General features: G+C 48.6%; 11 protein-coding genes across 11 annotated transcripts; 4 read left to right on the forward strand and 7 right to left on the reverse strand.

Annotated features, from left to right (window-relative positions):
* The first annotated feature begins 100 nt into the window (after nt 1–100).
* BABINDRAFT_147878 (uncharacterized protein) lies at nt 101–1,318 on the forward strand. The gene has a single exon (XM_019127198.1). It carries the CDS (start codon nt 251–253, stop codon nt 965–967), a length of 717 nt encoding a protein of 238 aa, XP_018984417.1. The 5' UTR covers nt 101–250; the 3' UTR covers nt 968–1,318.
* On the reverse strand, nt 1,252–3,317 carry MFG1 (Mfg1p). Its single transcript, XM_019129201.1, has one exon. It carries the CDS (start codon nt 3,308–3,310, stop codon nt 1,550–1,552), a length of 1,761 nt encoding a protein of 586 aa, XP_018984418.1. The 5' UTR covers nt 3,311–3,317; the 3' UTR covers nt 1,252–1,549.
* A 924-nt stretch (nt 3,318–4,241) lies between these two features.
* VID27 (Vid27p) lies at nt 4,242–6,464 on the reverse strand (the record flags this gene model as incomplete). Its single annotated transcript, XM_019131847.1, has 1 exon — nt 4,242–6,464. One exon carries the CDS (start codon nt 6,462–6,464, stop codon nt 4,242–4,244), a length of 2,223 nt encoding a protein of 740 aa, XP_018984419.1.
* A 739-nt stretch (nt 6,465–7,203) lies between these two features.
* Nucleotides 7,204–8,004, forward strand: BABINDRAFT_162157 (uncharacterized protein). The gene has a single exon (XM_019129202.1). It carries the CDS (start codon nt 7,228–7,230, stop codon nt 7,945–7,947), a length of 720 nt encoding a protein of 239 aa, XP_018984420.1. The 5' UTR covers nt 7,204–7,227; the 3' UTR covers nt 7,948–8,004.
* Nucleotides 8,005–8,133: 129 nt separating this feature from the next.
* On the reverse strand, nt 8,134–9,752 carry BABINDRAFT_162158 (uncharacterized protein). Its single transcript, XM_019129203.1, has one exon. The coding sequence runs from the start codon at nt 9,633–9,635 to the stop codon at nt 8,274–8,276; it is 1,362 nt and encodes a 453-aa protein (XP_018984421.1). The 5' UTR covers nt 9,636–9,752; the 3' UTR covers nt 8,134–8,273.
* A 657-nt stretch (nt 9,753–10,409) lies between these two features.
* Nucleotides 10,410–11,281, reverse strand: BABINDRAFT_162159 (class I SAM-dependent methyltransferase). Its single transcript, XM_019129204.1, has one exon. It carries the CDS (start codon nt 11,232–11,234, stop codon nt 10,473–10,475), a length of 762 nt encoding a protein of 253 aa, XP_018984422.1. The 5' UTR covers nt 11,235–11,281; the 3' UTR covers nt 10,410–10,472.
* A 520-nt stretch (nt 11,282–11,801) lies between these two features.
* APE3 (Ape3p) lies at nt 11,802–13,691 on the reverse strand. Its single transcript, XM_019129205.1, has one exon. The coding sequence runs from the start codon at nt 13,647–13,649 to the stop codon at nt 12,096–12,098; it is 1,554 nt and encodes a 517-aa protein (XP_018984423.1). The 5' UTR covers nt 13,650–13,691; the 3' UTR covers nt 11,802–12,095.
* Nucleotides 13,692–14,099: 408 nt separating this feature from the next.
* BABINDRAFT_162161 (uncharacterized protein) lies at nt 14,100–15,009 on the reverse strand. The gene has a single exon (XM_019129206.1). It carries the CDS (start codon nt 14,891–14,893, stop codon nt 14,378–14,380), a length of 516 nt encoding a protein of 171 aa, XP_018984424.1. The 5' UTR covers nt 14,894–15,009; the 3' UTR covers nt 14,100–14,377.
* A 467-nt stretch (nt 15,010–15,476) lies between these two features.
* RTT101 (cullin) lies at nt 15,477–18,164 on the forward strand. The gene has a single exon (XM_019127131.1). The coding sequence runs from the start codon at nt 15,512–15,514 to the stop codon at nt 17,915–17,917; it is 2,406 nt and encodes an 801-aa protein (XP_018984425.1). The 5' UTR covers nt 15,477–15,511; the 3' UTR covers nt 17,918–18,164.
* Nucleotides 18,165–18,328: 164 nt separating this feature from the next.
* On the reverse strand, nt 18,329–18,845 carry BABINDRAFT_162163 (uncharacterized protein). The gene has a single exon (XM_019129207.1). It carries the CDS (start codon nt 18,746–18,748, stop codon nt 18,527–18,529), a length of 222 nt encoding a protein of 73 aa, XP_018984426.1. The 5' UTR covers nt 18,749–18,845; the 3' UTR covers nt 18,329–18,526.
* Nucleotides 18,846–20,609: 1,764 nt separating this feature from the next.
* Nucleotides 20,610–21,921, forward strand: SIM1 (SUN family protein). The gene has a single exon (XM_019129208.1). It carries the CDS (start codon nt 20,725–20,727, stop codon nt 21,820–21,822), a length of 1,098 nt encoding a protein of 365 aa, XP_018984427.1. The 5' UTR covers nt 20,610–20,724; the 3' UTR covers nt 21,823–21,921.
* Nucleotides 21,922–22,347: the final 426 nt, after the last annotated feature.

Below are 22,347 nucleotides of genomic sequence, written 5' to 3' on the forward strand. Positions count from 1 at the left end.
GTGGAGATTTCAGTGCGCGATACCAATAGCTAACCGGTACGCGAACGACTTTTGGTACAGGCTCGTCCTACAGTCGTAGATTCCTGCATGTGTCTACCTTTCGTGCATATTACATGGGATTAAGTCAGGCCCTCGCTATAGGTTCTCACCACAATCAGCCCTACCCGTTAAAGATTCATCCAAATAGACTCAGTAGAGGTTTTCACTCTTATAATTATCTGTTTTCATCCAATTCATATGTCAATACTCGATGAAGCGTCCCGCTAAATGCTCACGCTGTCGTGTTAACCGCGACGAACCAGTGCTGAACTTGAGATGTTACGCCACATGTCGACGATGCCGGGAGGTCAGAAAGAAGATAAAAACACCGCTACCGGTTTATCGTGAATTCGACAAGTTTTGCCGTAAGGTTCAGCAGAATACAGAGGTGGATTTGCTTGACCAGAGACTTGCAACTCTGGGGTCTCCGTCGCATATACAAAAATGTGTACTCGATGAGATCACGGCCGAAACATACCTGATGATTTCGAATAGATTGATCCAAGTCTTTGTCGTTCCATTGATGGAGGCTACCGGGTACAGGTTTGTCGTGCGGGATCACCGCCAAGGCGGCGTAAAGAAGAGGAAAATCAGCCTAGAATTTGTTTGTTCCCAGGATAAAGCCCAAAAAAGGGTTTCACATGCTCTGGGTAGCGCAAAAGAACTAAAGGTTGAAAATTGCCAGTCAAAGCTTACCTTGGTTTACGATCTTCTTACAATGGAGTTGGGTATGAACTTCAACCATAGGAGTCACACCCCGTACCAGTGGAAGAGGGGAGGTATGGCCAAAGCCGGGGTCTTTAGGAATACCAAGCTCGACCATGACTTCCCCTCCGGTAAGTTTGAATGTATCAGATTTATCCAAGAGACTGCTCCCACGTTCCGTCGGAAGTTGCTGCGTGGTACCAGTCAAGAAAAATCCATCTAGGGAAAGCAATCTGGTTCCTCTGGTATACAGCTGCTCAGAAAATATGGTATTAGTATGGAAACAGTTTTTGTACTAGTTACTCAAGCGTAGAGTATGTTCTGACGAATCATTTATTTTGGGTCCTATGGCTATCATAATCAAGTTTGATCAGTGATTTAAAACTCAGGAGACTCTTTACTTTAGCAGATTGGCACATTTTTTCAACTGGGTCACTGGATGTATCTGTCAGTACCATTGTGAACTCGGATATTTTGCACCACGCAGATACATGACAAACTCCTGGATTTTTTTCAGACTCTTGGATTTTTTCAGCCTCATATATAAGTCAATTAGCAATAAACCTTTTATTAGCAAATCTTTATTAACAGCAAGTCATATCTACCATGAGATCTCATCTCCAAGCCACAGACCACTCGAGGTCATTCATGATCTCATGCATACCACGCTCCTTTCAACAAAGCCCTACTACAACTCTAAAATCACATCTTTACAATATTTTCGATTAGGCCTTACGGCCACTTAAACTTACCGGTACATTGTTTGCAGTTCATCTGCTAGGGTTCACGAATAACCTTTAGACCCCTACTCCGAATTCTTTGCTTTCTTGTTCGTACGCGCCTCTATCTTGGGCGAAATAGTGTCGGTCTTTCTCACGCCGCTAAGTTTTCGCTTGGGCTTCGGGGGCTCTGCTGCCTTCAGGGAAGTCAGGTTGGAAGCATTCGACACAGACGTCGGTGACTGCGCCAGATAGGCCGCCCCGGTGGACGCAGCAGCTTGGTTGCTCTGGAGCTGCATCGAGCCCACGTACTGCTCGAGCGCGGTCAAAGGACCATACGCCGTCGGATACGGAGCCTCGTTTGCCTGCGCCTGTTTGCGATACGTGGAGTTAGTGCTGGCATAAAAGCCCATCAAGGATTGCAAATGGGTCATGACGTCGCCGACCTGCATCACCCGCATGACTGATTCCTTGAAGCCAAAGTTGGACATGTTCTCAAACACCTTAAAAGAACCCTTGATCTCGTCCAAGGCATCTCTAACAGTTTCGCTGGGGGCAGCTGTGCCCTCGCGATGACCGCACTCCTCCAAGATCTTCTCAATCACGGGCCAGTTCATGCCCGGCGCAAAGTTATCGATCTGGATGTCGAACCAGTCGATCTTCAACTGTTGGTTGAAGATGATGCGGAGCGTACCCCGGAGACACAAGTACGAACCGTCATTGAACCAGTGCGTGATGGAGCACTTCGAGCTCTCCAAGTACGACACGCCGTTGGCGAGGAACTGCGCACGGATGAGGCTCGGCTGCATGTCGATACACTCAATCCCGCTCATGATCAACGCATGCATCATACGTGCCAAGATTGGCTGAATGATTTCAAACTGCCGCGTATCGCTGTTACCGTTTTTAACGAGATAGTTGACGATTCCGGTCTCAACAAAATATTCTGACACAATTTTCTGCCAGTACCCGATGTCACGGTTGGTCGGACCCTTGATAGAAATGAGCTCGCACAAGTCCAAGAGCTTGAGGATGGCGCTGTTGGCCATTTGCTTCTTGAACATGTTGAGCTGGGGCGTAGACTGGATAGGGGCCTCTGGCTTGGGCTTGTCAGCGGTAGGCGCCACCGGCGGCGTAGCCGCCTTTGGCTGGGCCTGTTGCTGGGCCTGTTGCTGGGCCTGTTGCTGGGCCTGAGCCTGTTGCTGAGCTTGTTGCTGAGCCTGCTGGAGGCTAACCTTTTGCGCCTGCTGCTTCATGAGAGCGTTCTGAGCGTTTTGTGCGTTCTGAGCATTTTGCGCGTTCTGAGCATTTTGCGCATTCTGGGCATTTTGCGCGTTTTGGGCGTGCACATTGGTGTTCTGGACATTGGCGTTTTGCACATTACCCCCCGCACTTGCGTTCTGCCCAAAACTCTTTGCATTCTTTGCCACCGGACGCATGTTCCCCATGGAGGCAACGGCACCGTTGTTCATCCGTTGCGCCTGTAACCGTGATTGCTGGAGAAGCATCTGCTGGCTCTGTTGCTGCGGCGTGAGTGCCATACCCATCTGGAGCGAAGCTTGTGCCATCTGGGGCTGCAGGCGAAGCATGTTTTGCTGGTGTTGCTGTTGCAACTGCTGAGCCTGCTGCTGTTGTTGCAAAAAATTCATCATTTGCGGCGTCATCTGCTGCTGAACCATGCCGTTGGGGAAACTCATGGGCATTCCCTGAGGGCTCATAGAAACTGGTACACCGCCCATGGACGCCATCCCGGTCATGCCTGCCATCCCAGTCATGCCTGCCATGCCTGCTATTCCATTAACGCCCATCCCCATGTTGTTCATATTGACGTTATTCATGCCGTTCATATTTGTATTGCTCGCGCCGGGCGTGAGATTCGGGGTAAAGTTCATGGGTAAAGCTAAATCAGACCAGCCGTTTAGTATGGAAGACGAGAGTTCATGGAGTGTTGTTTGTAGAGTGGACAGCCCATCTTGAACTTAAACGCCAAATTGCCACGGATCGTTCGTGCTGCGCACGACTTGTGATATCCTGGATGTTGGTGTGTTAAGCGCAGGGGGAGACATTCCCCGGGGCGGATCGTAAGCATAGTTGCAGGGCATACGAATTAAACGGAAGGGTTTATGGTGCACCCGTACGATGTTTGGATATTTCTGATCGATCAAAGACTATTGTTGATGGAGAAGTGTGGGCCAGGAGTAAAGGGGCTGAACGGATGGTCCCGCGTATCAGCGTTTTATTACTTTAGACTATAGTTAGCATCGCGAACATGCATCTAACTCTTATGTGTGACACAGTCTGTAGTGGGTGAAGTCTCCAGTTTATTCTTAAACACCCACTTGATTTGAAAATTCGGTTTACTGATCGAGGTCCTCCCGATGCAAAGCTATAACATCGCGAGTTGGGCTACTGAAACAAAAATCCAGTTTGTAGTACCAATTGTATTTTCCAGTCTCTCTTCCTGCCATCAATAAATATACTCCATGGATTTAAGTATTTGAATAAAAAAAATCGCGCACCTGTAAACCCTCCAATGGAACCTAATCCTGATATAATGCTGGCAAGTTGTCGATGCGAAGCAGTGTAGTAAATAATCTGGCTCTTTTCTTCTTACAAACACCTTCATAATCGCCATGAGTTACCAAACCCCTTTTATCTTTCGTTACGCTACACCGTCACCAAAACTTTGCTTGTCCTTAAATCCACCAGACGAATGTAATTCTCCATTGATCTACGTTTAAACTCCCCCTTGCACATATTAAAAATTAAGAATTAAAACTACTTATACTGCTTGACAATCCCGGCCCCTCTCATGCTATTTGCTGTGGGCTTTTGCAACGCCTTCTTGCTGACCATTGCCACATCGTGCTCCAACGCCACGATGATCTCCTTGTCGGTACCGTAGCGGAAGTTGTCAGAAATCACCTCTTGACCGTATCGCTTGATATGGTACGGGTCTTTGTCGCCGCGCAAAATCTTCTTCAACGACCACACTATCACGTATGGCCCAGAGGATGTGATAATCGTCTGCTCCACGCCCGTGTTGAAGTGCGCCTTAGTGAAGGCTAAGCCCAGGCGCGTTTCTGCCTGGATAAACGCTAAATTTTCCGGCGAGATCGTGAGCCGCTTCGGCCGTGGCTTGGAGTCCTTTCCGAACGGGCGCTTGAATCCAAGTTCGCCCGAGTACTTTCCTTCCTTGATCGAGGTATCAATCAAGAGCAAGTATGTCTTACACGTTGCAAGCAACCAGCGACCGTCCGCGGAAACATCCAAGCCAGTGATCGGGTCCCCCAATGCGGGTAACTGAGTTTTGGCGTTAATTCCGAGCCTGTCGTATAAGCGGATATCCCCCTTCTGTGATGCCACTGCGATATAGCCATTCTCCGATGTGGTCAACGCGCTGAACAGGTTCTTGGTGGCGCAGTTTTTGAGCTCACTCTCCACCAACTTGTCGCGCGAGCTCAACCGTGGGTCCATGCGGAAGATCGCCGAGTGCGAGATCCCCAAGAACGTCTCTTCGCTGGTGGTCTGGCCAAACTTGCTCAGCGGGCCAAACTCTACTATGGGTATGTCGTATGCGCTCCACTCCTCCACGATCTTCCCGCGCTCCAAGTCCATCTTGTACAACGTAGAGCTGTCTTCCTCGGCCCGGATGATCATGTGCTTGTCCTGCATGTGCAACTTCATCTTCGCGGGGGTAATCCTCTTGCCGTTCAAGGATTCCAAGTTCTCGATCGCCGTGGTGAAGGCGAGCGTGTTGTCTTCGTCGGTCCGGAACACCCCGAGCCTGTTCCCGCGCGAAACAAACGTGCGATCACTGGAATACCCCACGGCCATGTGAGCGTTCTTTTCTCCACCGGAATGGTACTTTCTCGAAGCTTCGTCATCTTCGTCATCTCCTCTTGAAAACTCCAACGGCTCTATCTCGTCCTCCTCGTCGAAATCGTCGTCGGGGAGCTCTGTATCATCCAACTCCAAATCGTTCATCGAGCTGATGATGTAGTTCTCCTCTGCATCGTCCTTGGCCTTGCCCCACCTAACACGGTTCAATGATTCCCACAAGCTCTTCATGAACGCGGCCTGAAAGTCGCTCAACGCATCATAGTCGGGGAACTTTAAGAGCCACGTCTGGCCCACACTGTCACTAAGTTGGTTAAAAATAAATGCAGTGTGCTCAAAGTTGAACACAGGATTCATCTCGCTGGACACGGTGCACTGGACGGAGGGTGTTTCAATGGCCAAGGCGTAGTCAAACTCGCCACACTCCTGGATGGAGACAGCTACCGTGTCCACAAGCACAAAACTCGCGCTTTCCGGAGAATACCGGCGCAAAGACGCTTCAGACTGGTAAACCACCGTTCCAGCTTTCACCGGGGCCTCAACAGCATCCTGGAAATCGTCTTCGGACTCGTACCCTAGAAGTTGCACCACGCTCGCCTTCTCACGCGCGTAATCAACCTCAAATTCTGCCAAATCCGCGGCGTTTGTACTGATTGACGATTTGCGATACTTTCGCTCATACTCACAGCGGTACACCGCCGTCATAAACTGCTGAATTTGGGAATTCCTCACCGTATGGTCCACGACAAACTCAAAGCGGTCGCCCGTGTCACCCTCTGGGTCTTTCCATGACAAAACATGCGCGTCGGAATCCTTTGTATATTTGGAAAAACGCAAGCCATCATCAATGAGAAAGCTCCATTCGTCGTCCTTGGAAATGGAGAGCTCTTTGAAGCTGTTCTCGTCGTCCCCATCACCGCTTTCATCCGAGTCGCCATCCAAATCCACCTCCTCACCCTCCTGGTATGCCTTCTGCACCACTAATTGGTAGTGATACGGGAGCGACGTCTCGCAAATAGAGAGAATCGCGTCGTTGTACAAACATTCCGACTCTCCCTTGGGCGAGTTGGGCGGCCGCTGCAAGTACAATTGGCCAGACGGAATCACCGCCACCTCATCTTTAGGCAGTGACGAATCAAGCATCTTTTTTAAAAAGTTCATGGTGTCTGGTATGACAAGAGTGGCAGAATGTGATCAGCTGCCGGGAATTTTAAATTTAGCTGCCAGGGAAGCTATCGCGATTGCACAGATCTGGAGTGCGCTAGTGATCTACGTAGAACACGTGACTGAAGACCAGCTAAAATCCCTGACACGTATGGGATCCATACTACTGGAGTATACGTGGTTTGTAGTTTCCACCCCCACCCCATCCATTAATAGAACAATTCCCTTTTATTTCTCAGTTATGAGGAAGGTTAGAATGGTTAGCGGTGTGCTCTTCCAGTCACTCGGTCCCCTGGTTCCGGTTCGATTTTTTTTTTTTCCTCGAGCCGGGATATGATAATAATATGAATGTTATATCGCCTATCATACTTGTAAGGTTTTGATAAATCATTACTGTATTAGAAACCTTGATTTGGAAATCCAGTTTGCCAGTTATTTGAATCATAAAACCGTTTATTCAGCTCGCATAGCTCAGGATCAGTATGGACAACACAAGAAATTTCTTAACATAGCAGCTAATTAATATTTATCCAACGGTACCAGCGATGTCATACCAAGGTATCTACGGCTTTGGCATATTTAATAACCCCGTATTTTATTCCTGACTTGGAAACCCCCAGATGCCTCATTGTTACCCGGATGCGATTAAAGCTCACGTGATATGCATCTCTGACATGCAGGGCAGGAATTTTTCATCTCTATTTCAAATCAATCCTAGATAAGCTGATACGACATCGGAGTATAGCTTACAGTATTCTACATGTTTTCCAGAGTAGCGTTGACAAGGTTCCCCACCGCTTCTCTTAGTTTCCTACTGCTGGGGATGCGGTGTTTTAGCAAAACCCCAATGCTTGCGAAGAAACCCGAGAAGGAGCGTGATTTGTTCACCCTAGCCTCCCCGGAGACCGAATCCGATATCGACTTTATCCCCTTCCAGAAAAAAGAGTACAACACCAAACGAAAGGTAAGGGAAGCCAAACTTGCAACGATATCTCCGGGGCCCGTGGTCCAACCTCCCGCCGCCCAGCCCTTTGCACAGCTCCACCAGACCGCGCATCGCGTGAGCAGCAAAGAACAGTGGCGTAACCTTCCGGAGTGGGCCAAGCGTGACACCACGATTAAGCGTAAGATTGGCGGCGGACCGTGGAAACCAACTAACAAGGTGTCTAGAGACACGATGGAAGGTATCCGTGCCTTTAAAACGCAGTTCCCGCACTCTGACAACCAGAAGATTGGCCAGTTGTTCAAGCTTTCCCCAGAGTCTGTTAGACGAATCCTCAAGTCCAACTGGAAGCCGACAGGCGATGAGGAAATTAAACTTGCTGCGCGGTGGGAGAAGCGCCGGAGTGTTCTCGAGACCAAGGCGATCGAGAAAGTGATCCAGCAAAGAGAGGCAGAGAGGTTACAGGAAGAAGAAATACCAGCCTTCCGTGAGGTCGACTTGAAGAAGCTTTCTGTTTTCAAGAACCGAAAGTATTAATAATGGTATTTTGTATATAGTATAATGAATTGATGACAGAACTTGCGTGGAGCCCGTTAGCCAAAAACTGATAGACAATCTAGTTGATGTTGCGAGCTTAGTTTATATATGGTTTTGGGTAAAACAGTAAAGATCTATTCAAGTATCTATGTGAGTCCACAGGTACAACGTCTACTATCGATAATTCTTTTATATGCGTCCTATAACCGTAGCAAGAAAAAAGGGGGTATTTTATATATCGTTATATTTCGTTTCTGGTTCGTATTTTAATATGCGTTGATCATAATTGGCCCACGTTTTAAAATAAATGGAATTGATGTTGTCGATTAGATAGAATCAATATATTGCCCATATCCCACACTAAGGGTCAATGCTAATACCAATTCAAACATCCCTGGATCCTTCAAAATATCGTTATTAAACACTGTTACCCACCCGAGCTTGTTCTTATTCGGACAATCATCCACAGGATTTGACACTGTCACGCCATCGGCCAACCGGTAGTACTTCATCCTGTCTTTCTCGTCTGGCATCTCGCCCTCAGGCATAAGATACTTCTTCTCATCCGACTTCAACATGTTCGAATACTTCAGCTTGAGTTTGCGGCTAAAACCAGTGTCGCAGGGCCGGAACACTGCTACCACCTCCACCCGTTTCTGGAAGTTCAGTCGGGTCTCTTCGTCCTCCCTTAGCTGGTAGTAATTCGGGACATCCACGAGGAAATTTGTCGCCGAGAGTCCGGGGTGCTTGGTATAGAAATAGGTAAAGTGCTCGTTCTGCATTTTATAATGCTCGTAAACCTCTGGTGGCGTGCCCTCGAGCTTGGCAAAGAGCTTCTTCACTGCCGATCGGCCAAACTCGGGCCGCGCCCCGATGTTCCACGCGGCGTTTGCATCAAGCTTTAGCTCAAAGTTGGGCAAGTCGGCAGTGTCCGTGATGCTGGAACCCTCGTCTATTTCGCCGTGGAGACGACTGTATTCCAAGTAATTCTCCAAAAACTCGTCTTCGATGCGCCGAGGAACTGCTTCGCGGTGGAAACTCCGCTTCTGCGCGTCCAACGCCATGGGTTCCGGGGCCCTTCGCCGCACACTGTTGCTCCGGGTAAAGGCCTCCTCATCGGGGTCTTCGCGCATGTTTTCCTCGATGTTTCGGATGGAGCGGATCTGGAAATTCTTGTTAAAGTCTACAAAGCTATCAAAGTTGGGGGCATCAACGATAAATGTGCCGCCGCTGACGGCTGGTGTCCTGGTAACCGTCACCACAACCTCATCGCTGTCCATATTTCTGAAGATCAAGCGGTAGCCGGCCTTGGAACGGCGCTCCATGCGTGACATTGGGTCAGGGTCGGGAAAGAGCACCTCGACGTAATATCCGGGGGCATTGCGGCAATAAACGTGGTTGAGGCCGGGGTTGGTAGAGAGATACAAGTCTTTTCCGTAGTGTAGCACGTGGTACTTCCAGAAAACCGGTTCGGGCGTGTTAGGCGGCGGCGATTTGGAGAGTTTCGGAGATTTCTCCGCGGGCCTGCGCGGTTCGGACGTCCGCAACGGATTTCCGGCTTCAAAGTCTACCTGCTGCGTGGCTTTCTGGAGGAGCTTGGTGGTCAACCCGGTGAGCGAGAGGCCTCTGCGACGCCGGGGGAGGTCATCGGTTGTGACGGGTTCTTCTACGGGGAACGGTGTGTCCATGAGTAGGAAGGGTATAGGTTTATGGGACTAAAGGGATATGAGTAAGGGTGTTTTGGTTACTGAGTAAAGAGCAGAGAAGAATGGGGGAATGAATTGGTGAGATAGAGTATGGAGGCGGTGACGTTACCGTAAGGGTCGTTCCTGAGGGCCAGTAGTATCTTGATTGGAATGCTTTCGTTCAGCGTGGTTGAGTCTTTGGGTACTGTTATGCCATATATGCAAAAAAAAAAAATTCAATGGCTCCAGATATCTCCGATACAACTGTAGGGAATAAATCGCATTTCACTCCGAGTGTTATCGGAGTGCTGGACCGCAGCTGCGGCAGGAGAAACTGTCCCGGAGCAGGCAGCTCAGCCGCGTTTTAGAGGTGTATGCAGGGCATTGGTCAAGTCATAAAGGCCACTCCTCAGATTAATTTCTTACGTAAACTTAGTAAGAGCGTAAAGAAGGGCTTCCAAGGGTTTGGTCTTGGCCCCAATGGTTTGTGCCGGCGGTGACTCTATGGATGGGTTGGATGTTTCAGGTTCATGCCGCATAGTTATTATAGTAGTCATACAAAGAGGAGGCAAAAGTAGTGCCGTAAAAATAAATACGGATGCTAATGTATAATATAAAAATAGTTAAGTATTAAACGAAATGGGGTTATAACCTCCAATGTCTATCAATTCACCGTTCTAGTTACGTCGCGTGGAGCTGACGACCAGGAGCAAACTCGCATTGGCCTATGGTCATACGCACTGCTTTCTTTTACGAAACACACCAGACCTATACTACATAACCCTTGGCTAATAAATATTCAATGTATAAAACAAATCCTAAGATTTGGCAGAGGCAGTGCTACTTCTTTGTGGCAAAGGTGTAAGCGGTGCTGAAGGAAATCTCAAACTCAAACGTGTCGTCCCAGCCCATGGCCTCCTTCAACTCCCGGATGAACAAGTCAGCTACATCCTCCTTGCCCGCATTTTCCGAAGCAATCTTCCAGGAATGGTACGCACTCCATGAGCTGACGTAATCTTTCAAACCAGCCATGTTAACTCTCTTGGAGATGATCAACTCCGTCTTGGTCTTTTCATCTTTTTCCGGATCGTACTCGTTTCTCACGATGTTTTCAAACAATTCCTCCGGAACCGGCACCTCCGCCATCAAGGTTCTCAAGAAGTTTCTGCCCGGTTGCTGCCACTTTGGACCCATGTATCTCTCGTCGTTGTAGCAGTACTTGTTGTAAATCTCATTGGCCTTTGGATAGCCAACGAAGATTGGGTCCTTGTAGAACCAAAAGGCTAGGGTGCCACCCTTGGCCAAGACACGATGGGTTTCCGCGAAAAACTTTGGATGGTCCATCCAGTGGACGCACTCCGCTGCGGTAACCAAGTCCAAGGAATTTGGAGCAATGACATTGGGTGACTCTTCGGCCGGAGCCACTAGAAACTCAATGTTCTGGGAGGGCACAGCGTTCTTTTGCGCTTCGCCGGCCATGGTTTCCGACAAGTCAGTCCCCACCACTTTGTCAAAGTATTCAAGAAGCTTGAATGCTACGAACCCACTGCCGGTTCCCACATCCATGGCGATCTTGTGGGGGTTGGCTCCATGATAGTCCATCAAGACGCTGTAAAACCCGTCAGGATATCGCGGACGCGCAAAGTTGTACTGAGCACTATTGAACTTAGTATCAGAATAAGTAGACATTAGAAACAATTGTGAAAGAACTATGCTTCAATTAAGTGTTATGAAGATATAGGTCTTTTATAGCCAGTCCGGAGGCCATGGATGACGGTCTTTCGAACGGCTCCGTCCTGGGGAAAAGGGTATGACGCAGCATCGTGCATGAAGAATCCTGCATGAAGGCATTCTCCCCGAGGTCGGACAAGTGGCAGGTGACATGACACTCTAAGAATTATCAATTTCGTAGTATCCCTTGTCTTCCGTCGGCCACGAGTCGGTTTTTGGTTTTCCATGACTGTCATGCTGTATTATGACATTAAAGATTTTTGTAGGCGGTTCGAGTGGAAGGTCCTGTGGGTTTGGCTCTTATCGATGACCTCCTTTCTGACTCATTTCCTGCCGCAGGTTCTTCGGCACCCTCCGGAGCCGGCCATCGATTCCACTAGCCTGTTCTTCCTCTTTCCAATTCGATGGAGGTAAACAGAATCTCGATTAAAACTAAACGTATTGTACATAACCAGACTATGGTGTAGGTGTTGTTGTTTACGGCCGCTACCGGCGCCGGTATCGCACAAGGTTAATCGATCGTCAGGGCTCTATGTTTGGTGCTATAAAACAATATCGGGCTAATCAGATCCGAATTCGAATAATAATAAAAATGGCACTACGGTGAGGCTGTGAGATATAAACCCCATACTCTGTGTTTCCCGTCCGTGCCAGAATACCCACCTCCGCCCTTGACAGTGCCCACCTTACAATCAGCGCTAATCTAAAAACATACTTTTATCTATTCCATCGCTACATAATAAGCTTGTTGCCGTGGTACTTGAACGGTGGAACAACGGCACTAACTGCGGCATCCTTTCTCTGTGGGAAGCCGTCAAACGACCCAGCATACGTAGCCACACTGTGAGCAATCAACTTGGTGTTGACGACCCAGGCATCGTAGTTCACATTATCCAAGTCGTCACACAACTGGTGGTAACACTGGTCAAGCCACTCCCCGGCCTTACCGCCGAACATGGCCTGTTCCTTCTTGGTCTTGACGGCTTCGGCACCAGTGGCAATTCCACCGCCAGGAATTCCGCCTTTGATGAAAGCGTCGTAGTCGGAACGGCCATCAAACGGAATCAAGGTGTAGTTCAAGCCGTGCTCGACGTACCAATCGATGTACAAGTTCTTCAACTCCTCAGAGCCGTTAGGATTGGCCAGGTTGTTGGCATCATACACCTGGTAGGCATAGTTTGGCGAGGCCATCATGTCGTAGTCCATGAACAAGCGGATTTTCTGGTTCTCCGTCTCGGTCAACTGCGAGACATAGTGGTCCGAACCCAACAAACCCTCCTCCTCGGCGGCCCACCACGCGAATCTAACCGCATTCTTGACCTTGAAGTTGGTCAACGCCTTGGCAACGGTCAACAACGAGATGGAGCCAGAGCCGTCGTCGTTGATGCCGGGGCCCGCAGCAACAGAGTCAGAGTGGCCACCCAACATGACCACGTTGGCATGGTCACCCTGCTTAGTTTCGGCCACAATGTTGGTGGTCTTGATCTGAACGACGTACGAGTCAACGTAGACAGTGGTCTCCAAATGCTTGCCCTTGGCCAACGCCGCGAGGTATGGCTCGGCATCTTCCAGGGAAATGCTTAACGTCGCAACCTCGTCACCCGTAGGCGTCCCCAATGTGCCGCGGAATGGGCCCTTTTCGGTGTTGTAGACAATCGCGGCCAAGGCGCCGGCCTTACCGGCGTTCAGGGACTTGTCCCCGAACGGACAAACCCCGCGCTGGATCAACACAATGGAGTTATTGGCAGCGGCCGGGAAGTCAGAGAGCTCACAGCCAAAGTTCTTGACCAAAACGAGGTCCCCGTGGACCGGTCTCTTGTCCTTGGTGGGTGGGGTGAAGCCAAGCGCCGTGACGGACTTTGGCTCTACACCATCGACTAACAACGAGAACGACTTGACCTTACCGTCGAGTGCCTCAAAGTCCTGCGTGTAGAACGTGTAGTACTTGCTGAGCTTGCCCAACTCGGCGAGAATGTAGTCAATAGTCCCGAGGTGACCTGGGGAGCCGATGACACGCGTCGGGTTACCGTATTCGGCAACCGAAGAGTTGGCGATTTCGTAGAGCGTATTGGCGCGTTCCTCCAACTCAGCCGCCGTGACGAGCTCTTGTAAAGCGGTCGTGTTGATGTCCGGCTTAGGGTGGAAGCCCGGGAAGTGCGGCCAGAAGCTCGAAAGCCGGTGCTGAGGCGAGTCTGGGGCAGTTTCGAAGCGGGAAAAGAGCGGAACAGCGCTCGCCGCCGAGGCAAGTAAGAGAACAGTGGAAGCAGGTAACAATTGGAACTTCATTGCAATTGGTAGAGAAGAAAGAAGAGGGAAGGGAAAAGAATAAAAGTGGGTATTTAAATGGCGGCACAAGCCTGTGGAGAAAAAGTGCCGCGGCTTACTACGGCAAAGTGTGGCGCACGGGTTTGAGCCCTTATCACGATAACGGCCGGACAGAACTTGACCCGAAACGGAAAGTATTCCGGACCATCAGAATCCAATGTCATCAGTGTTTGTTCATGGGCTTTAAATTCCTCACTGCACTGATGGTTTCACCGAGATGAACTTTCTAGGAAGGGGATTTTGTAAGTCCATCCATTTAGAAATTTCATGGGAAGAGAGTAATAGGTGTCTGGCGAGTCTTATTAGATTTCGAGACTGGCCCAAATATGACCAGAAATTCTCGATAAAGAATATAATCAGAAATTCTCACTACAAAGTCGGAGTCTTTAGTGTAAAACAATTTTCATACAGAAAGGAGTAAACTATTGTAATAAAACACCTCCAGCTTCTACAACAAAATGGAAGGTGATGGGACTTTCATACTTCTATCTAAACGCACTATTTCGCTACCAAAACATCGGCGCTTTCCAATTAGCATCTCAGGTTGGCCAGTACCTCTAAAGGTTTATGGAAAGCATATCCATCTAACCAGACCACCTTGAACTAACTCTTGGTTCAAGCTGAAGTCTCTACCGGGTATATCTATTGCCCCATCCAGATATTCTGGAGGCCCCCTCTCTGTGCGATCACTAATACAACGAAGATATGTCCACCTTATCGGTCCCTCTAGTCGCCGTCTTACTCAGCCGTTCCTCGTGGTGTGTCTCTTTTCCAAAGTCCTCGGAGCGGTTCGGGAGCCCCAAAAGCGTCCGCTGGATATCGTCAAGCCCATTATACACCGCGTTATGCGATTCTTTGGCTGTAAAAACGCGTCGCCTGATGTCTTTTTCAATCAACTCAATCACCTCGGGGTCATTAATGATCTCGCCTTGAATCAACGCAGCAATCTTACCCTTGTTCTTGGCAAGAAGGGACGGATCCTTGGCCACTTTCTTCCGGATCCGCTGCTGAATCACACTGGAGACCCGGGAGAAAGTCTCTGAGTCTTTAAAGTCATTGAGAAGCTGTTTTCGCTGTTTGTCGAACGCCCCGCTGCGCTTGTATACCGTCGTAAGCTGTTTTGGGTCGGTGATCGTGGGATGACCATCTGTGGTTGTTTCCTCCCTACGTTCCATTCCGTTTTTGTAGCCGTTTTCGGAGGGCATATCAGTATGTGTTCGGCGGTAGCTGGGTACTTAGTGTAGAGCATTAGTGAGTGGTGCTTTGTCTCAAATCTTCTCTGGTTGCCGTGTCGTGTGCAGCCAAAACGCGTGCCGATTAATGAATAGACCAGGGACCTCCAGCAACGTCTGGAGGTTGGTGCAATCAAGAACTTCGGTAAAGTTCAAGAACATAATTCAGGCTAACTCCTGTATAAGCAATAATTCCGCTTAAAATAATTTTTTTCTGGCCGAATATCTACCAAATAAAACCCGTTTCTTTTCCGACTCTTGCCCTTGTGTATTGTAAGATCAAAGGTCCTATCCCACCGTGCAGGTCGCTGACTGTGCGATCCAGACCGATATCGACTGGTTACCTGATACTCCAAAATAGGTCTTATTGAAACCTGCAAAAAGGTTCATCTTTTGAGCTGCCAATAAATTCCGAATAAATATTATATAAACATGTTTACACAAAAGTCGTCGGGTTGCTGCTGGTCCGCTACCCATCCCTCTTGGGCGCGCCTGCACCAGAGATCGAATTTATGCAGCTTTTTTCCAGGTGCTACATCAGAGGTTGTAACATATCATACATCCACCTTCCACACATAGCTGTCACCTTTGATGTCCCTGCTCAGCTTCAAACCCATAACCTCATCCGATGCTACGGGAATCTTCACGGTGAACCGTAGCCGCCCGGTGCGCTCGCACTTGGAACAGCCCCACAACCATCCATCACACAACCCACCCAGCGAGCCCCAGCCACTGGTGAAGCGCGTACAGAGCAGCAGACCGACGAACTATGCAGACGCTATAGAAAAGTTGGACCGGGCCGTCGACCGGATCTTTGAGAACGAGCCGCTACATACCAGCTACGAAGCCTTGTACCGCGTCGTGGAGTACTTGTGCCGTAACAACAAGCCCACAGAGTTGTATGTACACATTAAGGGAAAACTCGAAACGTATTTCGGGATCCACGTGACAGACCGGATTCTAGAAACCTTGGGCAATAACTCGATAATGTCCTTCCTCGGGCTTTATCGCACGTGGGAGGCAAAGCTCGCAGTCTTGAGCAAGGTGTACATGTATCTTGACAAAACGTATCTCCTCTCATCCCCTACGAAGCTTGAGGTGAGAGGCACCGGGCTCAAGGTGCTTGTGGATGATCTTTTGGCCAAAAACGATTTGGGCGTGTTGGAAGAAGGTACAGAAAAGGAGTCCCGGGCGTTGCTCATGCACAGCTTCAGCGAACTGATGGAATCTATGAGAGTACAAGCTGTCCACGAGTATGATCCAGAAAGGGGGATTAAGTTTGACCCGGCAATGGCTGCAGAGGCGCGCGAATTCCTCACAGTTGTGACGGCCCTAGATACGGAGAACAATATCAGATTAGAAGAGGTGGTCAGAGTCGCCACCGCCAGTCAATACCGCAATCTTTTGGAGTTTTTCTGGGAAAACTGGCCGGTTGATTACATTCTCTATGTTTCCTCTCTCCTCGACTGTGAAATCACCTTCTTTGCTGGTAGCCCTACCCCCTTCGTTGCAGATATCACCGCTCGGATCAAGTTTCATTTACTCTACGACGATGCGGCCAAGGTTCTTCCTTTGTGCATGCTGAACGCCATGGATGGGATACTGGACAACTGTGTTTCCTCCAAATCGATGCAACAGGTGTTGTACTTTTTCACCACCGAGAGACAGTACTTGCCCGGCTGCATTGAGCAGTGGGGGAAGAAGATTCACAGTGTGGTGGACGAAACTATCAAGGGATGCAGACGGACTGATCCCAGCCAGTTTATTCGCAATCTTATGACCCTTCAGAACAAGTTCATGGAGGTTCTCAGAACCAACTTCTCCACTCCGGTCATGGCGGCGTACGCTGAAAGGTTTGGCGACGCCCCAGCGGAAGACCACACAGATATTCTTGCGCAGTTTGACCTCAAGACGAGACAAGCGTTCCGCGAAGGTGTGTCCTTGCACGGCAGTTTTGTGGTTGAGACGTTGTGTAAATATGTCGACTCGGCCTTAAAAGCAGGCAGTCACGGTCTTTCTGAAGCATTGGACTTAACTGTCCAGGTCTACAACTTGATGAGAGAAAAGGCTATCTTCTATACAATGTACCGCAAAGATTTGTCACGGCGGTTGGTGCTTGGCAAATCCCGGGTAGAGGACGAGACCCAGTTTCTTGAGGGATTCAAGGCTGTTATGGACGATGAGCACTACAAGAGTCTTTTCTCGATGTTAACAGACATTGCTGAGAGCAAGGAGTATGCCGGCTTCGGTGTGTTTGAACCGCTCTTGGTAAGACAGGATACGTGGGTGGACCTCCCGGTGTTTGCCAACTCCCAGACCAATGGCTTCAAGTTGCCTCCGCCGCTTGCAGCAATGCTCAACCCGTTTAACGAGTTCTACCAAACCAAGTACAAGACGGAGAATAACGGCCGCAACCTCACGTGGGTGCATTACTTGAATCAGATCACGCTTACGGTCGACTTTCCGTTGGGCAAAAAAGATTTATCCCTCAACACATATCAAGCAGCGGTGCTCATGCTTTTTCTAGAATGTGATGCCCTATCAACAACAGAGATTGAGCAGCAGTCTGGGTTAAACGGGGAATTCTTGGATAGCGTAATGGCTTCGTTTACCAAAGGGAAGTACGTCATTTTGGTGCAGGAAAAAGATGGGTACAGGTTCAACACTGAGTTTCAGGATAAACTGTGCTTTTTAAAGGTTGGCCACAGTCCACCGAAGCCGCAGAGCTCCGCCTCGTCCAGAGCCTTGTCTGAGCGCAGTCATGGCGTTAACCCTGTGGATGTGCAATGGTTTACCGAGAGTTATATTGCAAAGTGTCTCAAGAACGAAGAGAGTATGCCCTACACGAGCGTGGTCAGCTCTACGATTCTACAGTGTCGGAGACGCTTTGGAGTGGTGGAGTTGAAGGATATCAAGAAAGTGGTGGAGACTTTGATCGAGAAGGGGTACATCCAGAGACTGGCGAGAGATGCCAGTATTTTGGAGTATGTGCCTTAGTATGTCATTTACTTATGAAGGAATTTCATTACCTTAATCCGTTTGAATCGCCGTTGCTAGCCTTATGACTAATCTTAGGTTATGGCCAAGGCTGCAGTAGGCTTGTCTAAGGGCTCCCTCTATAAACACTAAGCCGGGGACCACTGCGGAATCTGGCCGCCCGGGTGAGTCAGATGGGTTACTTCTGAGAATTTGGCTCCAAAATTTGTAATTATTTTTTTTTTTTTTTTTTTCCCACGTACGTTTCAAAGCCTAGATCTCTAAAGTAAACAGTTGCGTAGGCCGCATCTCCTGTACAGCATTGGTGGTAGATGCAGGTGCGGGAATTTCACGCATTCAGTCGAGTTTTAGAGATTCAGGGGATAGTTTATGAACAGCTCATTACAGCTTGATGATAAAATTTAAATGTAAGGGGGGTTAGGTAGTTTTAAAATTAAGGCTTGAAAAGGATTCCGGTTATGCTTATGTGTGAACTGCACAGGACAAGACATACAAATACTTGCGGAGCCTCAACATCAGGTTGACATTAACAATCCTCTGAGAATTTTCCGGGGCACAATATAAGCCTCGCTCAGTTCAAATGACGACATCAAGAAAAGTTTTTACGGGTTATACGGGGTATTTGCCCAATCTGTTAAAGTGGCGAAAATTTTTCTCACATAATCCCCCACCAATGTCGTGCAGATATGCATGTGACCCGTTACAAGACGTTCCCAAGCGGACCAAGGATTCCCATTTCCGGCTCCTGTGGTTCACCAGGTTGTGTAACAGATCATCGTAGAACCGCTCTTTGGACACTAGTTGCCTGGGAGTTTCAAAGGAGTTAATCATATAAGGGTATATTTGAAATCATTGGACACCTTGGACCGTTTTTAAAGGGTTTGGTTTAGATGAACGGTTTAGAAACTAAGCTCCACCCTGAGATAAAAGGAACAGAAAGGAAACTTCTGGTCATTTTTTCATCTTCTATCAATTAGTAATTTAACAAGCTTGAAGTTGTTTTTACCATTTATGGGTTGTCAAGTGAACAAGATATACATCGTGCAGTGTATGCAAAGATATTCAGGAACTTTATAACAGGGCACGTAAGGGGCATTGCTTTGCAATCCTTAATTTGGTAGCCATATTGAAGTGGTCCAGGCCGGTGCCCAGGCTTAGCCATTGCCTATATGTCTTAGGTTCGGTATGTCTAACGGGCATAGTGGTAATCTCCTAGTTCACCACCTCCGAAAAGCACCTCCGGTGGATGTTGGAGGACTAGAGGAAACATCGGATTTAAACAGTCTGGATCTATCTCGGCGTACTCCTAAGCAGCTATGGGGCCAGTGATAAAACTGTTCTTACCTGGTAACCATACGCCTGTCCAGGGTAATGGTTTAGCCTGGAACCTTGGCTGATCCTCCATGAATTACACACTCTTCCACTTTACCCAAAAAGGAAATTTACAACCAAAGTCCGTTCAATCAACGGCTAAACCCCTAATTTCACTGGGCGAAGTTTGTCTGAAATCACCAGACCCAGGTCATTAGTTTCCCAATACCTGATCCAAAGACTGAAGTTTACGTTGGATCTGTCATGTTATACGGCTTTTGCACTTGCGGGTCTACGGCTAGTGTAGGGGAGGGCTACCATCTGTTCCCGTGTCTCACATGGAACGGGTGAGGATCGTTTAAACCTGCACCAGTGATTGTTCGGTCACGTGCTGACTACTGCAAGCGCATGTAACATGTAATTACATGGACGAAAAAAAATTACCGCAATCGGAAATGCATAATAGGTCTAGATCAATTGCAAGAACTACCGCCACGTCCTTGATCACTCCTTTAAGTGGATCGGTTCAGCGAAGGAGCTGAACGAGTACTATTTTGTAGACTCTATGGCCTCTAAGCCAAAGCAAGCGGTCATCTATATTTTTTTGTGAAGCCCGATCCTTAGTGGCAAATGCTCGTTTATAACACGGCCTATATGGAGTCAGTTCTGAATGCAGTATAATCTCCATAACTGTGTGTCAAGTGCACCAGATCGTAGACGAGCGTCCTGTATATACTACGCCACTGTCGAAGACGATCCAGACATACAAAGGGAACACCGGGCTGCAAAATAGATCGATATGCCGTGAATACCAATCCACATCCTAGAATTTCCTCCAATTAGCCCAGTGTTTGTGAGGCTACTGAAACGTCAGCCAATGAAAGCCCCCCGAGCACCCTCTGATCCACTCCATGCATGGCTGCATAGCCGGGTCTTTCGGGAGATCTAGGCCATATCTGCACGTCGTATGCAGGATGCAAAGAGGACAATGTATGTCCTTTTCCTTGTGCATTAGTTAGTGGTAGAAATTTTACAACGGCAAGGGCTTCTGTCCGCTGTCGAATTTCGTAGAGTTTTCCCCTACTTTTCTTTTTTTCGTGAAAAATTGTCTGCAAGTTTCGCTTGCATTGCCAGGCCCAATTCGGTATGCAGTCAGAGCTCCGAACATCACGCACGCCATTTTGGTGCAAAATTTTCTATTTTTCGTCCGTTTTTTTCTCTGGGATCGGCGGGTGCCTGGGAGTGCGCCCATACTAAACTGCAGCTAAGCTAGTAAACAATTGCCAGATCGAGAGCGAAAACTATAAAACAAACTGGGCTCGCTGTAGTAACGAACGTCCATGTTGACGTTTTGATAGCCAAGTTACTCATCGCAACTCCACTCACACTCTTTACTATATTTAGCCTCCGCTTTATATTGCCACATTCCTTAATTACTTATTGACTGACCTAGAACCTACGTCTCCTTTAACTAATAGTCTTTCTTTTGCATCACAATGAAGTACTCTATTGTCGCTCCTTTGGTGTTGGCTGCCTCAGTCATCGCCGCTCCAGCCAACATTGACAAGCGTGCCGTCGCCTACGTGACCCAAACCGTTATTGAATATGTCAATGCCAACGGTAAGCCTGTTGTCTCCGAGGTGACCACCCAGGCTAAGGGCGTGGCCACTTCCCAGGCTGCTGCCACCACCTCCCAGGCTGCTGCCACCACCTCTCAGGCTGCTGCTGCCACCACCTCCCAGGCCGCTGCCAAGCAGTCTTCTTCCGCTTCCTCCTCTGGGATCAGCGGTGACTTGTCTGCCTTCTCCGACCCTACCACCAAGTTCGAGGATGGTGTCATTGCCTGTTCCGACTTCCCATCTGGCCAGGGTGTTATTGGCTTGGACTGGTTAGGCTTCGGCGGCTGGTCTTCCATCATGAACATGCAGGGTGAAACCTCCACTACCTGTAAGGATGGCTACTACTGCTCCTACGCTTGCCAGGCCGGTATGTCCAAGACTCAGTGGCCTTCTGAACAGCCATCCAATGGTATCTCCGTTGGTGGTTTGTACTGTAAGGGTGGCTACTTGTACAAGGCCTCTGACTCTGACTACTTGTGTGAATGGGGCCAGCAGTCTGCCAGCTTTGTGTCTGAAATCGACGACTCTGTTGCTATCTGCAGAACCGATTACCCAGGTTCCGAAAACATGGTTGTCCCAACCTGGTTGACTGCCGGTTCTTCCCAGCCGGCCTCTGTCGTCAACTCCGACTCTTACTACGTGTGGCAAGGCGGCAAGACCTCCGCCCAGTACTACGTTAACAACGCCGGTGTCTCTTTGACCGATGGCTGTGTCTGGGGTACTGACGGTTCTGGTGTCGGTAACTGGGCTCCAGTTGTCATCGGTGCCGGTTACACTGGTGGTGTCACTTGGTTGTCTTTGATTCCTAACCCAAACAACAAGGAAGCTCCTAACTACAATCTCAAGATTGTTGCTTCTGACGGTGCTACCGTTGTTGGTAACTGTAAGTACGAAAATGGTGTTTACACTGGTGGTACCTCCGATGGTTGTACCGTCTCTGTTACCTCTGGTGTTGCCAACTTTGTCTTCTACTAGGCTTTTTTTTTTAAACTTTACAGTTTTACTATGTGTATAATACCTTTAACCTCACTCGTTCAAATGAAAATATTAAAAAAGGACAAAAAAATAGCCAATCTGTAGCAACTATTTCTGCTTTGTAGCGACCGTTTTCACCTTGTCATTTTCGCTTTGTAGTGATCATTTTCACTTTGTAGTTGTTTCCGCCTCGGAGCGACTGTTTTCGCCTCGGAACTCCCTTCGGTTCGGTGGTAAGATACATGTACTAGCTTTGGTCGCACGACACCGGAAAAGACTGGTGTGCAGGTCGAGGCGGCCCTTTAGGCTCGCCAAACCCCGCACACCGATTAATCACCCACTCATTAAATCAGATTTAAGGTTGTACGATGGTCTTCGTATAAGGCCTACCTAAAGATGTAGTCCTCTTAGCTCAAAAGATCGAACGTTCCGTTGTTCTCATTTTCCACACGGCGTAGCCTGTGTAGGCGATTTTGCCCTTTTTTTAGGACATATGTCCTACCCGCCTCGTGTATATCCCTAGGT

The sequence above is a fragment of the Babjeviella inositovora genome (assembly GCF_001661335.1).
Source record: "Babjeviella inositovora NRRL Y-12698 unplaced genomic scaffold BABINscaffold_8, whole genome shotgun sequence".
Taxonomy (NCBI): domain Eukaryota; kingdom Fungi; phylum Ascomycota; class Pichiomycetes; order Serinales; genus Babjeviella; species Babjeviella inositovora.

Coding starts and splice junctions, on each gene's coding strand:
- BABINDRAFT_162157 (XM_019129202.1), top strand. CDS start 7,228: ATGTTTTCCAGAGTAGCGTTGACAAGGTTCCCCACCGCTTCTCTTAGT.
- BABINDRAFT_162158 (XM_019129203.1), bottom strand. CDS start 9,635: ATGGACACACCGTTCCCCGTAGAAGAACCCGTCACAACCGATGACCTC.
- BABINDRAFT_162161 (XM_019129206.1), bottom strand. CDS start 14,893: ATGCCCTCCGAAAACGGCTACAAAAACGGAATGGAACGTAGGGAGGAA.
- BABINDRAFT_162159 (XM_019129204.1), bottom strand. CDS start 11,234: ATGGACTATCATGGAGCCAACCCCCACAAGATCGCCATGGATGTGGGA.
- BABINDRAFT_162163 (XM_019129207.1), bottom strand. CDS start 18,748: ATGATTAACTCCTTTGAAACTCCCAGGCAACTAGTGTCCAAAGAGCGG.
- RTT101 (XM_019127131.1), top strand. CDS start 15,512: ATGTCCCTGCTCAGCTTCAAACCCATAACCTCATCCGATGCTACGGGA.
- BABINDRAFT_147878 (XM_019127198.1), top strand. CDS start 251: ATGAAGCGTCCCGCTAAATGCTCACGCTGTCGTGTTAACCGCGACGAA.
- APE3 (XM_019129205.1), bottom strand. CDS start 13,649: ATGAAGTTCCAATTGTTACCTGCTTCCACTGTTCTCTTACTTGCCTCG.
- SIM1 (XM_019129208.1), top strand. CDS start 20,725: ATGAAGTACTCTATTGTCGCTCCTTTGGTGTTGGCTGCCTCAGTCATC.
- MFG1 (XM_019129201.1), bottom strand. CDS start 3,310: ATGAACGGCATGAATAACGTCAATATGAACAACATGGGGATGGGCGTT.